Source organism: Bufo gargarizans, chromosome 6 (assembly GCF_014858855.1).
Source record: "Bufo gargarizans isolate SCDJY-AF-19 chromosome 6, ASM1485885v1, whole genome shotgun sequence".
NCBI classification, from domain to species: Eukaryota; Metazoa; Chordata; class Amphibia; order Anura; family Bufonidae; genus Bufo; species Bufo gargarizans.
Window position 1 is genome coordinate 195,385,251 of NC_058085.1, and position 17,491 is coordinate 195,402,741.

At 42.1% G+C, this 17,491-nt stretch overlaps 1 protein-coding gene across 1 annotated transcript in view; it reads left to right on the forward strand.

Annotated features, from left to right (window-relative positions):
- The first annotated feature begins 5,713 nt into the window (after positions 1–5,713).
- The window catches only part of RASGEF1A (RasGEF domain family member 1A), a 47,746-nt gene continuing 35,968 nt past the window's right edge, over positions 5,714–17,491 (forward strand). The window contains exon 1 of the mRNA XM_044299576.1: positions 5,714–6,048. Within this exon, the coding sequence (XP_044155511.1) occupies positions 6,025–6,048 (24 nt within the window). The 5' untranslated portion in view covers positions 5,714–6,024. The remainder of the gene's footprint in view (positions 6,049–17,491) is intronic.

The window sequence follows — 17,491 nt, forward strand, 5'->3', positions numbered from 1 at the left end:
CCTGCTACCTGGTCCTCTGGTGGTCCCTTTTGCTTGGATCGACCACCAGAGGACACAGGCAGCTCTGTAATAAGTAGCACCAAGCACCACACTACACTACACTACACCCCCCCCCGTCACTTATTAACCCCTTATTAACCCCTGATCACCCCCCTGTTAGGCTCCATTCAGACGTCCGTATGTGTTTTGCGAATCCGCGGATCCGTGGGACAAGAATAGGACATGTTCTATGGGCTCTACAAAAAACGCAGTGTTCGCCCGATCAGGCCTGATCTTGTGCGCACACTTGCGTTCAGTCCGCCCCACCGCAGTGACAAAATTATTTTTTTCTGATCACTGCAAAAACACCGTAAAATCGCTGCAGCGCTATAAAGATCACTTTTGAGGGGCATGGCGAGTTCATAGAATCCAAATGCGTAAAAATATTTAGACATTTATATTCCAGACTTCTCATGCTTTAGGGCCCCTAAAATGCCAGGGCAGTATAAATACCCCATAAGTGACCCCGTTTTGGAAAGAAGACACCCCAAGGTATTCCGTGAGGGGCATGGTGAGTTCATGTAAAATTTTATTTTTTGTCACAAGTTCGTGGAATATGAGACTTTGTAAGAAAAAAAATTAAAAATAAAAATCATTTTCCGCTAACTTGTGACAAAAAATAAAAACTTTCCATGAACTCACTATGCCCATCAGCGAAAGTGTTTCTACTGTCTGGGCATTGTAGAACCTCAGGAACATGAGAGGTGCTCAGAAAGTCAAAGTGCATAAATTCACATTTTTGCACCATAGTTTGAAACACTATAACTTTTACCCAAACCAATAAATATACACTTATTGCATTTTTTTTTATCAAAGACATGTAGAACAATAAATTTAGAGAAAAATGTATTTATAAATGTAGTTTTAATTGAAAATTTTTACAACAGAAAGTGAAAAATGTTGTTTTTTTGCAAAAATATCAGTAAATTTCGATTAATAACAAAAAAGTAAAAATGTCAGCAGCAATGAAATACCACCAAATGAAAGCTCTATTAGTGAGAAGAAAAGGAGGTAAAATTCATTTGGGTGGTAAGTTGCATGACCGAGCAATAAACAGTGAAAGTAGTGTAGTGCAGAAGTGTAAAAAGTGGTCTGGTCATTAAGGGGGTTTAAGCTAGGGTAGCTGAGGTGGTTAAAGGGTGACTATTTAAAAATAAAAATGTTTGATATGTCATAGGGACATATCTAAAGTTTGTATCACTGGGGGTCTGACTTCTAAAACCCCCACCGATCTCTAGAATGAGAGGAGAGAAGTGCTCACATATCGCACACTCCTCGCTGCAGGAGACGGAATCGAGATAGGCCAATAGGCTTCTATGGAGCCCATCTTGTGCAGCGCGGAGAGAGACCACAATATGAATGCACTTCTGTCCCCTCAGAGATCAATGGGAATCTCAGAAGTCAGACCCTCACTAATACAGACTTTGGATATGTCTCTAGGACAGTGATGGGCAAACTACGGCCTGGCGGACCTTTTTATCCGGCCCACAGAGCTGCTCATGTGACTGCGATGGGAAGTGACGGAGCCGGGGTGAAGTTTACCACTTCCGGATTCCATGCTTCCTCCCAGGGCCATTTCTACAGCTGGGCGAGGAGGACAGGAGAGGACGGCATCGTCAGCAGGGCCCAGCGCCGGAGGGGGGCCCTTCTGTCCGGAGGCAGCAGGACTGGAGATGAGCGCTTCCATTGTGTTATCATCTGTATCGCCGCCCTCAGGACAGCGATACAGATGAATGGTGAGGAGGAGCAGGGGAGAGTCCTCTCCCTTGCCCGTTCCTCTGATAGGCTACAGGCCAACATCATCGTGCCGCCTGAGCCGTACAAATCGGGACACAGGGCGGAAGAGGCCTGCATCAAATCACTGACAGCAGCATAAGGTAAGTATATGTGTTTATTGTTTTTATTATTTATAGTATACTGTGGCAGGAAGGGGGTGGGGACCTTATAAATTGGCACAATATGGATTGGTACTATAGATACTATGGAGAAGAGGGGAAACACTATGGGGGCCACTATGGAGAGGAGGGGAAGCACTATGGGAGCCCTATATACTGCCAAAATAAGTGGGGGCACTATGGAGAAGAGTGGAAGCACTACGGGGGCCTTATACACTGGCACATTATGGGGGACACTATGGAGAAGAAGTCACTTTTCCAAACCTCCGGGGGGTGGCACAGAAGATGCTGGCCTTGTTTGGCTCGACCTACGTGTGTGAGCAGACGTTCAGCATCATGAACATCAATAAATCCCGTCACAGATCCCAGTTAACTGACCGACACCTCAGATCTATTCTGCGAATTGCAACAACAAAGCTAACTCCAGACTTTGATGCCTTAGCAAAAAAGGGAGACCAACAATACAGTTCCCACTAAAATTGAAGGGGAGTTATACATACTTTGTTATTAAAGAAATACTTTGCATAAAGGTTTTGTACAATAACTCTTTTTATTCTTTTCTACCTTGAATTAAACTAAACCTTTAATGTTGCAAAATTTTAATTTAATTTATATTAATTCACACAAAGTGTGTGTGTCTGTCAGCGACTGTGTGAGTGTGTGTGTGTCTGTCAGCGACTGTGTGAGTGTGTGTGTGTCTGTCAGCGACTGTGTGAGTGTGTGTCTGTCAGCGACTGTGTGAGTGTGTGTCTGTCAGCGACTGTGTGTGTGTGTCTGTCAGCGACTGTGTGAGTGTGTGTGTCTGTCAGCGACTGTGTGAGTGTGTGTCTGTCAGCGACTGTGTGAGTGTGTGTCTGTCAGCGACTGTGTGTGTGTGTCTGTCAGCGACTGTGTGAGTGTGTGTGTCTGTCAGCGACTGTGTGAGTGTGTGTGTGTCTGTCAGCGACTGTGTGAGTGTGTGTGTGTCTGTCAGCGACTGTGTGAGTGTGTGTCTGTCAGCGACTGTGTGTGTGTGTGTGTCTGTCAGCGACTGTGTGAGTGTGTGTGTCTGTCAGCGACTGTGTGAGTGTGTGTGTGTCCGTCAGCGACTGTGTGTGTGTGTGTGTCAGCGACTGTGTGAGTGTGTGTCTGTCAGCGACTGTGTGTGTGTCTGTCAGCGACTGTGTGTGTGTGTGTCTGTCAGCGAGTGTGTGTGTGTGTGTCTGTCAGCGAGTGTGTGTGTGTCTGTCAGCGAGTGTGTGTGTGTGTGTGTGTCTGTCAGCGAGTGTGTGTGTGTGTGTGTGTCTGTCAGCGACTGTGTGTGTGTGTGTCTGTCAGCGAGTGTGTGTGTGTGTGTCTGTCAGCGAGTGTGTGTGTGTCTGTCAGCGAGTGTGTGTGTGTCTGTCAGCGAGTGTGTGTGTCTGTCAGCGACTGTGTGTGTGTGTCAGCGAGTGTGTGTGTGTGTCTGTCAGCGAGTGTGTGTGTGTCTGTCAGCGAGTGTGTGTGTGTCTGTCAGCGAGTGTGTGTGTGTGTCTGTCAGCGAGTGTGTGTGTGTCTGTCAGCGAGTGTGTGTGTGTCCGGCCCCCGGGTCCAATATATGAACCTATTGTGGCCCACGAGTCAAACAGTTTCCCACCTCTGCTCTTGGACATATCCAAAGTTTTTCGAAAAGTTAGTGACCTTTTAAATAGCATCTTGTCTTGTAATATTCTATTAAGCATATCAGCCTTTACTGTATATCTGGCATTCTACTCTTTAATCAGGATCTGCTAGTCCAGCGCTTCACCGATTCTGCATTCTGGACTAGCAGGACCACCAAGAGAATAACCACATCTTAACATTGCAAAACCCTTCCAAAATTTTCCCATGATACTCAAGGGTATTGATCCTAAGTGTATCCCCACTTTGCCATTCTTCAGCCAGCATCCAATAGCATGTGCAAATGCAATCTATCAGTCCTGAACTTTCATGACACCTGCAAACCCTGTGTCTTCACACAAGAGGCAATGCAAGTGTTAAGTATCAGCCACATACCAATGTCTCCTATTAAAGGGGTTGACAGGGTTCAGAGCTGAACCTGGACATCCCTCCATTTTCACCCCGGCAGCCCCCCTGACATGAGCATCGGAGCAGTTCATGCTCCGATGCTCTCCTTTGCCCTGCGTTAAATCGCGCAGGGCAAAAGTATTTTTAGGGGTTCTGGTGACGTACCGGGGCTCTCCATGGGGCTGCCAGGAACCCCAGTGAGGTCACTGGCACTGATGGGCGGGATTTAGCTCTGCCCTAGCCAGTAAAACGGCAAGAGCAGAGCTAAAGCCCGCCCCTCAGAGCCGGTGACGTCACCAAACACACTGCCGGGCGGAAGTTTCTGCCCGGCAGTGTTTGATAAACAAAAGAGCCCTTGCCCTGTGCGATTTAGCACAGGGCAAGGGAGTGCATCAGAGCATGAGATGCTCAGATGCTAGCCTCAGGGGGGCTGTCTGGGTGAAAATAAGGGTATGTCCGGGTTCACCCCTTTAAGTCGCTCCCTGTGGGCATTTTCAATGAGTAATTTTTCTCATTATTTTACGACTATACGGATTCATCTGTTTAGCCATTTCTTAGTCATATCTGTTTCTGGGAAAGCTGAGTGACAAACAATATGTCCTCTAGTATAGTTCACACAGAAGCAGTCAACTAGATTTTTTACGTAACAAATCTGCTCCAGTACTGCTGCGTAATTAGGCAACTGTTGCTTTAAGGACTTCAGGAAAGCTGGGTTGGAATTGCCATTATGCCATTATATGCTTTATCACCTATGTGGTTAGAAAATCTATAGATAGACTGATAGATAGGTAGATAGATAGATAGATGGATGGACAGACTGATAGATGGATGGACAGACTGATAGATAGATAGATAGATAGATAGATAGATAGATGGATGGACAGACTGATAGATGGATGGATGGACAGACTGATAGATAGATGGATGGATGGACAGACTGATAGATGGATGGATGGACAGACTGATAGATAGATAGATGGATAGATAGATAGATAGATAGATAGATAGATAGATAGATGGATGGACAGACTGATAGATAGATAGATAGATAGATAGATGGATGGACAGACAGATAGATGGATGGACAGACTGATAGATAGATAGATAGATAGATAGATGGATGGACAGACTGATAGATAGATAGATAGATAGATAGATGGATGGACAGACAGATAGATGGATGGACAGACTGATAGATAGATAGATAGATAGATGGATGGACAGACTGATAGATAGATAGATAGATGGATGGACAGACTGATAGATAGATAGATAGATGGACAGACTGATGGATAGATGGATGGACAGACTGATAGATAGATAGATAGATAGATAGATAGATAGATGGATGCACAGACTGATAGATAGATAGATGGATGGACAGACTGATAGATAGATGGATGCACAGACTGATAGATAGATAGATGCACAGACTGATAGATAGATGGATGGACAGACTGATAGATAGACAGGTAGTTAGGTAGATACATGGATGGACAGACTGACAGATAGAGAGATTAGATTAGATAGGTAATCCGTAATCTTACAATTTTACAATCTAGATCGCATATGAACAAAATCAGACATTATAGAAGAAACCTATATCTATTTACGCTAGGTAAATGTAGATGACCATGATTGGTCAGAGGAGGCTGCCCACAGAAAGTGGTGGCTCATGTTCTGGGAGGTCACTTGTGCCTCACATCCTCTGCACTAGCACAGCAGGAGGGCGGAGGGAGTCCAGTGTAACCTGTTGTACAGGCGTATGAGCTTCCAAAAAAGGCAGGAGGAGGGACTGTGGAGGATTAGACAGCAGCTTTGCTACAAAAGACACAAGCCACAATCATTCCGGCCAACAAGCAGGGAGCTCTCACCGTACACAGCTCCGTCAAAGGCAGGATAAGGCGGAGAAAATATTATCCCTCTTGGTTTATTAGGAAGCTATTGCGATCCAGCTTGGCGGGAAGGCAAACAGCTCTGGGATAATGCTGACAGCCTGACGAGGTCCGCTGCCAAGGCAACACGTCGCCTACCCTGCAAATCTGAAGACACTCCAGCAACCCTTATGCGCATGGTGCCAAAAATGAGGGTAAGCAGTAGCTTTTTCTGGGCATTTTCTGATGGCCGATTCCCCAGGCTTAGGATTGGCAGCCTAGATCGGTTATTTCTGTCAAGGAGATTGGGCCGATTTCAATTTTGGAGAATCAATGAAAGAATTGTCAATGCTTCGCTGAACCCTATCTCTAGTGTGCGGGCGCAGCATGAGAGCTTAGAGCAGGCAGCATTCCAGCCTAGTGTCAGATGAATTCAGTGGCTCCAGCCTATACTATCACTGCAGGGCTGAAAGTTCGTGGACTGTTGGTGTGACGCAGGGTACTGCTGTTGTGTCGTGTTTGTTTACTACATACAGCCACACTACTGTGGTTCATAGATCACCATGTGTGTCTAGATGAATGTTTTCATACTGTGCTTTACATATGCAGCAGAGCTGAATTTGTCATTGGATACAAATGGACATTGGGTATGTATGGATGCTTGAGTAGTCTCTACCTAGCCATCTTTCAGGTATTGTACATCTGTAAGCTGAGAATGTGTCATTAAAGAATTCCATGCATTTCACATTACATGCACATCCCTGACGGTTGGAGCCCAGAATCTGATCAGATCGGACTACACACTGCTGCTCACATCACATGGCCACACGTACGGGAAAAGTGGAAGTCTGTAGAAGTGGAAGATGTAAAAAAAAACTATTTTGGGGCTGCTTTAACCTGGAAAATGCATTACAGATACCTGCAATCCCTTCTAAAACCTCCAAAAGCCCACAATATCACTAGGAATGGTAGCATATGACAAACTGAACCTAAAACCACGTCTGCGTTCTGTGTCATCCGCAGAAGTACAGTAGTGCAGTGCCACCATATCGTGGCGGATCCCTGGCGTTCTCAGCGCAGAGCAGTGCATGCACTGATCCCCATGGACGGGCTGTTTACTGTACTTGTGGTTTACACTTCAGCTGATGATGCATGGAGCAGGTGCTGCCTCTTGCTTTGTTTTTTTCAGATAGCAAACATGAGAGGAATTTCCCCATTCTTCGTCTGATGGTCTGTTATTTCCAGCTTGCTTCTCCTGTAGACACTTATCTTCATGCTCTGAGAAGCCAGCTTAACTGCAGGAAGGTTTGGACAATAAATCTATCCTTAGGATGGGCCTGAAGAAGAGAAATAAGCTAAAAGACTAAGCTTATCACATGTGGCAGAGCTTGTTTTTTACAGTAGAAGGCTACAAGCACACGACCGTTGTGTGTTTGGCAGTCCTCAAATCTCGGATCGGCAAAACACGGATGGCGTCCGTGCGCGTTCCGCAATTTACGGAACGGCACGGACAGCCTTTAATATAACTGCGTATTCTTGTCCACAAAGCGCGAACAAGAATAGGACATGTTATCGTTGTTTTTTTTTTGCGGGGCCACGGAACGGAGCAACGGATCTTTTGCGGCCCCATTGAAGTGAATGGGTCCGCATCCGAGCCGCAGTTTTTGCGGACCAAAACAACGGCTGTGTGCATGAGGCCTAATATTAACGTGTTAAAAATGAAGCAGAACTAACTAGAAAAGTCAATTCTCTTAGATCTGTAGATGAACATATTCACTGCTCTTGTACTAACTAATGTAAATATGATGCACCATCTAATCCAGTTCAGGGATCATATATGGACTGAAAGTGTCCTGAATCCTTGAGCGGAGACCAATTACATTACCAGAAGTGACTAGATGAGCAAAGAATAAGGGTAACAGGAAAGGTGGCCCAAGGTTACTGGTGAACCCCATCATCCATTCTTCACCTGTGGTCTTCATACACATTCCAAGCGTCCATTAGTGGTCACCTACTGTACTTTGCGTGGATTCTGCAGCAGGTGGTGACTGTATTATTACATTTAGCCCTGTCTACTACCTATAGCTACATGTTATGTCAGTTCATTGTATTTTTTTGCATGTGCTTCTGTTGGTTTCCTCAATACTTCAATAGGCTGCTTCTTACCGAACTCATGGACCAGCATGGGATTCTAGCATGGCTTCTTATGAATTTCTGGAATATACAATGTATACTACTTGGAGAGCAGCATTTTGATTTCCATATCTTGAGACACAGCTTGGACCTTATTGATGGATATTACATTTTCACATTTTATATTGTTAAAAGTATTAATGCTGACAACTGTTTGGTCAGTACCTCATTCATTTGCTCGCAGAGAGGCTGTCGTGGCCATCTTCATTGAAGAAACCGTGTGATATCTCGCACAGTGATGACATAATCACGGCGGGCGGGCGTAGTGACATCATCACTGATGATGTTACTGGGCCTGACCAGTGCGGTGTGATGATGTCATCACACCGCACACAAGATTTTGCACGTCTTCTTCTATCAAGATTGCCGCAATGGCCTCTCCGCAAGCAAATGGATTTTTGTTTATTACCGCCATTTCAGGAAAAATATATTTGTTATTATGAAGAGCAAGGAAACTTGGCTTTTCCTGAAATTCGGATTGAAGTCTACTTCGCTAACTTCAATTTGCTCAACACTAATAATGAATATGGCTGACAGGCTGATCTGTTTGATATAAATGTATATGGTTTACTATTCTCAAACCTTAACAGGAATTAAGTGCTTAAAAATGGAGCCTTAGTGTGCGAGGGGTTAATGTGCACAAGCCTCCTTCACTTCCTGAGTCTGGTGCAGATGTTGTCACTGTCTGTCTGATGCTGTTAAGTGTCTGTTCTGGAGTAGAATGTAGATAGTCTTCAATATTTGATTACCGGTATATGAAGCTTTTTACTAGTTTATTCCATAATGGCTTCTTGTAAAGTCTAGACGTCTTGATGACCATGGAAAATAGGTCATTGGCATTAAGTAGTCTATAGATCATGTACTGCTCTTCTAGATGAAAAGTAGAACTCACTTCCCTGGCAATTCAATAGCTACTCTAAAGTTGTAAAACATGATATTCTTAAAGTGTTCCTAAATTATTATTATTATTTTTTAACTTTTCCTAGCTAAATAGGCACCTGAAGCTCAGGTGCGGCCGCGCTAAGTGTTGTACAGGAAGGAGCATACATCGCTCTGCCCTGCTAATAACCGACATACCACATCGGTACAGGCTATAACCAGAGTGAAGCAAGCACAGGGCAGGAGCTCCATAGCACATTGCGCTCCTGCCTGTGCCGCCTCCGCTGAAGCCTCCACCAGGGAGATCGCAGAGGTGACAGGTCAAACACCTCAGAGGTTCCAGACAAATCTATGTCAAGCTTGAGAAGAACAGAACTGGTACAGGCAGGAGCAAGGATGTATACTCTGATCTGTTAAGTGCTCAGTGCAGCCCTATAGAAATCTGTACACTAGTACACAGCGGTGTACTGACTGCAAAGCGCAATAGGTACCTTAACTTCAGATGCCTGTTTCACTAGGAAAAGTAAAAAAAAAAATTTTAAGTACATTAAAAATATTTTTATCATATGTACAATAGTTTTAAAAAAAGTGAAAGTTTAGGTACACTTTAATGGCATTGATTCTATATTGCAGAACTGATAGACTAGAAAATTGGGTTCAATGATAATAGAAAACTTGGTAAGCCCTTTGTGTGGTACAGGGAATTGTATACATCATTGGTGGTTGTTAGACATGCTGTTTTGTCCAGGTCCAGTGAGGACCATGTTGACCTTTATAGTTTTGTGTTATATTGAGCTGCTTTAGCTTTGTCTATGAAGCTCCATGGAAAGCGTGGGATTATTGTCCAAGGCATTCTGTGGGGTTGTAAGCCATTCAAGGTGTTTTTTCTCACACAGTGTTTAAGTGCTGCTGACCTTTGTTCCTTTCACTTGTTTTGCTTCAGGAAGGACGAATCTTATTCAACTTTCATACTTTAGAAGTTGCTTTGATGTGGGTCTTGAAAAAAGGTTTTCACCAAATAAGAAAATTCCTGATTGAAAGTGGTTGGGTTACACACACAACTGTAGTAGAGTAAGACATCTGAAATTACCATTATGTATGTAGCGCCAACACATGTCTCGACAGGGATTTGGGTTTACAATTAGTTACAAACACTCTAAGACCAGTTCCAAAGAAAGTTAATCACCTTTAGGGCTCATGCACACAAACTTTTATTGCGTTCTGTATACAGGCCGTTTCTTGCGTTCCGTATATGGTCCGCATACGGAACGATTCATTTCAATAGTTCCGCAAAAAAAAACGGAAGTTACTCCGTGTGCATTCCGTTACCGTTTTTTCGTTGAAAGATAGAACATGTCCTATTATTGCCCACAAATCACGTTTCGTGGCTCCATTAAAGTCAATGGGTCTGTAAAAAAAAATGGAACACGTACGGAATGTACTCCGTATGTCTTCCGTATCCGTTCCATTTTTGTGGAACCATCTATTGAAAACTTTATGCTCAGACCAGTTTTTCCTATGTAATTAATGTATACTGTATATGCCATATGGAAAAACAGAACGGAAAAACGGAACTGAACCAGAAACACTACTGAAACAAAAAATTGAAAAACGGATCTGTTAAAAACGGCCAACAAAACACTGAAAACGCCATACAGTCGTGTGCATGAGCCCTTAGAGTGCAGGAGGAAACCAGTGGATCCAACGTGGAAGACATACAATATCCAAGAAAATGTTGCTTACATTAGATTTGATGCAATAGCTCCAAACAACTATTATAGAACACCCACCGTAGTCCATGGAAATAGCACCAACATTTTCATTAGATTTAGAAATGGCAATAATATTGAAATTTGTAGGAAACTACAGTACAGACCAATAGTTTGGACACACCTTCTCATTCAAAGTGTTTTCTTTATTTTCATGACTATGAAAATTGTAGATTCACACTGAAGGCATCAAAACTATGAATTAACACATGTGGAATTATATACATAACAAAAAAGTGTGAAACAACTGAAAATATGTCATATTCTAGGTTCTTCAAAGTAGCCACCTTTTGCTTTGATTACTGCTTTGCACACTCTTGGCATTCTCTTGATGAGCTTCAAGAGGAAGTCACCTGAAATGGTCTTCCAACAGTCTTGAAGGAGTTCCCAGAGATGCTTAGCACTTGTTGGCCCTTTTGCCTTCACTCTGCGGTCCAGCTCACCCCAAACCATCTCGATTGGGTTCAGGTCCGGTGACTGTGGAGGCCAGGTCATCTGGCGCAGCACCCCATCACTCTCCTTCATGGTCAAATAGCCCTTACACAGCCTAGAGGTGTGTTTGGGGTCATTGTCCTGTTGAAAAATAAATGATGGTCCAACTAAACGCAAACCGGATGGAATAGCATGCCGCTGCAAGATGCTGTGGTAGCCATGCTGGTTCAGTATGCCTTCAATTTTGAATAAATCCCCAACAGTGTCACCAGCAAAGCACCCCCACACCATCACACCTCCTCATCCATGCTTCACGGTGGGAACCAGGCATGTAGAGTCCATCCGTTCACCTTTTCTGCGTCGCACAAAGACACGGTGGTTGGAACCAAAGATATCAAATTTGGACTCGTCAGACCAAAGCGCAGATTTCCACTGGTCTAATGTCCATTCCTTGTGTTCTTTAGCCCAAACAAGTCTCTTCTGATTGTTGCCTGTCCTTAGCAGTGGTTTCCTAGCAGATATTCTACCATGAAGGCCTGATTCACACAGTCTCCTCTTAACAGTTGTTCTAGAGATGTGTCTGCTGCTAGAAATCTGTGTGGCATTGACCTGGTCTCTAATCTGAGCTGCTGTTAACCTGCGATTTCTGAGGCTGGTGACTCGGATGAACTTATCCTCCGCAGCAGAGGTGACTCTTGGTCTTCCTTTCCTGGGGCGGTCCGCATGTGAGCCAGTTTCTTTGTAGCGCCTGATGTTTTTTGTGACTGCACTTGGGGACACTTTCAAAGTTTTCCCAATTTTTTGGACTGACTGACCTTCATTTCTTAAAGTAATGATGGCCACTCGTTTTTCTTTACTTAGCTGCTTTTTTCTTGCCATAATACAAATTCTAAGTCTATTCAGTAGGACTATCAGCTGTATATCCACCTGACTTCTCCACAACGCAACTGATGGTCCCAACCCCATTTATAAGGCAAGAAATCCCACTTATTAAACCTGACAGGGCACACCTGTGAAGTGAAAACCATTTCAGGTGACTACCTCTTGAAGCTCATCAAGAGAATGCCAAGAGTGTGCAAAGCAGTAATCAAAGCAAAAGGTGGCTACTTTGAAGAACCTAGAATATGACATATTTTCAGTTGTTTCACACTTTTTTATTATGTATATAATTCCACATGTGTTAATTCATAGTTTTGATGCCTTCACTGTGAATCTACAATTTTCATAGTCATGAAAATAAAGAAAACTCTTTGAATGAGAAGGTGTGTCCAAACTTTTGGTCCGTACTGTACATTTTCAAAAGTTCCAAGCAGACATTATATTAGCTCATTTCTATTACACTTAGTAGATGCCTATTTTTGCTTCACCTTTTAAAAGGTTCAGCTGTCTCATCTACTTAACTTACTCATTCTTGAATTTTACATTATTTATCCAGTCTGCATTCACCCAAGTAAATAATTTACAGATTTTTGAATTCATTGAACTGGAGCGTTATGTAGTACGAGAAGTATGTGTTATTTATCAGCATAAGAAAAACTAAAACCAATGATATTCAGCATGATGACTTTCCCCCATTCTCAGCCCTATTCTAGATTCTTTGATATTTCTGAGGTATCAATGATCAACTTGAAAAAAATGGCTTGTATTATACTGGCATAGGAAAACCTAGTTGCCCCCACCTCATGTAGAGGCATCACCCAGGGTATCTCCCTAGTTTGATAACATTGCTGTAATTTTGCAGAGGGGTAGCCCACTGCGGGTTTAGGCCATCATGACTCAAGGGTCTTATTGTATGAACATCCTATACGTTCCTCCTATTACTGGAACTACACATAAAACTGCTGTACAAGGGTGCTCCCTTGTAAAATGCTATGCGCCCACATAATCATCACAAGACCAGGACAGACTTTTATCCCTGGAAGTAAACAATGAACAATGAAGGTTCCTAATCAATGAATACAAAGATGTATCTGGTAAACCATGAGGAACTGGTACAGAAAGTATATTAGAAATTTATATATCTTTACATTATACAAAGCAACAGCAGATATTGATCTGTTGCATGAGATATTGGCCAAATATCCCCAAACAACATGACATTTTATTCTCGTTATACATAGCTTGGCGTTGACCATAGACAGCTGGTATTGTTTTCATATGCCACCAAGATTTTAGATGCCTTGCTGTTGGGCAGAGGCTCATTGCAAAGCCTTATTCAGAGACCATTTGCCGACTGAAATGGAGCGTGTTTGCTCTAATCCACCTGGCGCCAGCGGGCTGTCATCTTACAAACAGCACTAGTAAAACAAGAACTTTGATGTGGATTTAACAGTGGGAATCATTTGGTTATTAAAACAAAGAATGTCGACATACTAGGAATCTATGGAATTTCATCACTGAACATTCATTGCATTGACATATTTTTCCTCTTTTATTGCTATGAATTTTCTTTATAGAGTGAATAGATACACTGTCAATGACCGCACATTTGCAGTTGTTCTGTATTCACACACTAGCTTCACACGTGCCACCCTATGACTAGTCTCTATTTCAGTAGTTACACATTCACTTCAGTCCGATTGCCTTCTAAAATTTCAAAACTTGTTACAGTATGAATTTCCTCATCATAACTATGAATTTTGCTTGAACACAGGGGCAGACATACCCTATTTAGAAACTGTGGAAAGGGGCCCAGTAGGTAAGGGGGCCCTTCTAACCTAAAAGCATCTTTCCGCTGTTTATTTGATTTCATGTAAGAGACTGAATAAGTTAATTTTGTGGTTCAATGTGACTACTGGATTGTTAGAGAGACATAAGGAGCATCTGTGTAATGAACTATTGTGTAATGTTTGCTCAAGGACCCTTTGCTGTCTATGTCTGACTCTGTTTGAACACATCCTAAGAAGCTTAGTTCTGAATGTCCCTGTTATCTGTTTTCTATACAGTATTTGACACAATTGATACTAAATGTTAACCATAAAAAATTGGGTGAGCAGGAATAGTACCATTAAAGTTATACATATTATGCTTTCAGAACATCTCAGCTCCTTTTCTTTGAACCACTTTGAATCATGTTTGTTTTGCACATACCTTAAAGGGGTTGTCCTGGGTTCAGAGATGCACCCGGACATACCCACAATTTCACCCAGGCAGCCCCCCTGAAATGAGCATTGGAGGACCCTTGTCCTGTGCTGAATCACACAGGGCAAAGGCTTTTTCTGGAGATCTGGTGACGTACCGGGCTCCCCATGGGTAAGCTAGGCCGAGACTCCCGCCTAGCAGTGAGCCCGGTGACGTCACTGGCACTAATGGGCGGGCTATAGCTCTGCCCTAGCCTGATGCCATTGGAAGTGGTTCAAAACCACTATTCTTTGATCCTTTGATGATAAAAAAAAAAGTTACCATTAATGTAAAATCTGGTATTCATTAGAAGCAATTATCAGGGACTCTTTCACAGTGGTTAATCGTTATTTGGGCGAATATTCGTCATATATTTGCAAATTCGAGATTATTTTATTGATTGCGAAAAATCAGCAATGTAATATTCGCGTAATGCACACAAAATACAGGCGTGGGTCACCTTTGCTACATTTTCCAAGCTGCTAGAAGGTTCCTGAGACTGGAGAGAATGGTTGGCACAGCAGAACATTAAAAATGGCTTTATATGCAGTTAGAGTGCTCCAATATATTCGCGATTGCGCTAATTGGCACTAATGATGCAAATATTTTGCCGCAATACGTGAAACTTCACATTTTAGCAGGTCTGCATAACATACACTGATTTTCTCCCACTAACTATCTGTATTATATGTATATAACATATAATACATATGGTTAGTGGGAGATAATCAGTGTATGTTATGCAGACCTGCTAAAATGTTTCACGTATTGCTCCAAAATATTTGCATCATTAGTGCCGATTAGCGCAATTGCGAATATATTGGAGCACTCTAACTGCATATAAAGCCATTTTTAAGCTATCTAACTATCTATCTAATGTAGTGTGGAAAGCACAGCAATGACACTGCTCTCTCTCTATCTCTCTCTCTCTCTCAGAACTTAAAAAAACTGTAGAAAATGGTTGCTGGGGAGGTTCTTATATAAGGGGCAGGCAACTTTCCTATTGGTTACTAGGGATGTTGCTAAGCTCAGACAAAGACATTGCAGCCTTCTCATTGGCCCACAAGCAAGAAGGGAGGTTACTGATGAAAAAAAATCTAGAATATTCAAAATTGCAAATATATAGCACTATATTGTAAATATTCACAAATTCTCGAAGTGCTGATATTCGCAATAAGTATTCACGATTCGAATATTCGCACCCAACACTAATTATCGCTAATGATCATTACTATGAACCTTCATTAGCGATGATCGAGACAATTCACAGCCCGTATAAAGGACTTTATTACACTAACAAATTAATTGACCAATATCTGTTCAATCAGACCAAAAGTTGGTATGTATAACAAAAGATCCGTGTGTGTAATTGACCATCTGACCAATGATTGGTGAGAAAATCTGTCAGATAATCTGTTGGTGTAATGCAGCCCTAAAACAGCCTTTAGGCATTAATTCTCTATACTGAAGGATTAATGAGGTACTGCATGCTTGTACTGAGCTTTGTCTTACGTAATCCTCCTGTGTCATAACACAGACAATCCTCAGGAATCCTAGATTACCATTCCAGGCAGGTTTTACATTGAGTACTTGTCCTGGAGTCTTTTCTTGTATAAGTGGCTCAGAATGCTTGAATTTACGAGAACATTCTAATGAAGAAAGCCCAAATAGTGTAACCTGTTTATTGTTATAAGTATTATATATGTGTTTCCTTTTCCTTATCGTTAGTATTTTCTTGGGTTTAAATGAAAGCAGAACAGTTATATTAAAGGATTAGTTGATTGAAAAAAAAAAGATTTGGACTACAACCAAGCTATTGTGCCCATCACTAGTTGATGTAACACTTTAATCTGGAAAAGAGTAAATGAATAGTAATAAAAACATGTATAGTATATATGCAATGCATATACGTGCTAAGTGGCCCATTTAAAGGGGTAATCCTATGATTAATGTAAAAAATGAAAATCAAACATCATAGAGTGCATAACTATCTCTTTCCACCAACAAACATAGAACCAGCCCTGTACCTCACATGGATCCAGAGATCTGCCCATTCTTTGTTCTACTAGATTTATATTAAGCTGGCAGATGAAGGGGAGTGTCTTTTCTGATGCAGCTCAGAAGGCGTGTCCATGTTCTACCTATCACAGCTAAGGAGGCAGATGAAGGATAAAACTGAGCATGTGCGGCCTTCTCCTTGAGCAGGACAAAGAAATAAGAAAGTAAATGGCACCATACAGATAAATTTTTATTGAATAACTCAGTGGCTATGCAAATTTTTAGTTACATGAAATTACAAAGTATTCAGATCCTGGTGCTGGTTTGAAAATTTTCAAGGGACAATCCCTTTAAGGCTTATTTTATGTTGGCCCTATTCTTTATTGGTAGCTGATAAAAACCTATAGGAGAATTCCTCTCCACAGACTTTGTAATGGGGGGTTGTAATTAGGGAGTTTCCAAATATAGATTTTGTGAAATACCCACAATCAGCTGTTATTTTTAAGAGAAGATGCAGGCGGATCCACATATTGTATTACGTAGTGCCCAAATAAATGAAAGCTCTGCATTGGCTCACAGAGAGCAGATAATCCCGCTTCTATCCATATGCACAGGAGTTGTCCTCGTACTGGAAATTAAATCACTATGTTTATCTACTACACTAGGTGTTAAGCTTTTTTTCCCATGCCTTCCTCTACATAACTTAAGCGGATCCACTGCCACTTTTAAATGTAAGACCGCTTCTTAGCTGTCTTACACTTAGACCATTTTCTACGCCTCAAACAGCCGTAGAAAATGTTAAATGAGACGGGCCTGCCGACCTACACCACGCCCCCTTTTTTAGAGAGGGAGAAGTCGCAGATTTCAAAGATCTTTTGCAACACAACATGCACCAGAAATACTCCTAATTTAGCCTTATTTCTGTTTGATAAATGATCCCCTAAGATCGCTAAACCTTGTTTTGTTTATCATGGGTTATAGGAAGGTTAGACCTAAATCACATATAATTGCTTTGTAGCACGCATGAAATCAAGTGTTCAATTGTTTATAGCCATTGCATAACAAGTATAATTATTTTACATCTAACTCTACAATCATAGGTATTTGTACCATGAAGACATTTCTGTGGGAACTTTAGTGTTGGATGTTCTAGTGGTTCATTTGGGAGTGCTCATATTTTCTCTGATGCCATTGGAAGAGGTTCAAAACCACAGTCATACTATTCTTTCATCCTTTGATGATAAATAAAATCTGGGCAAAAACAGGC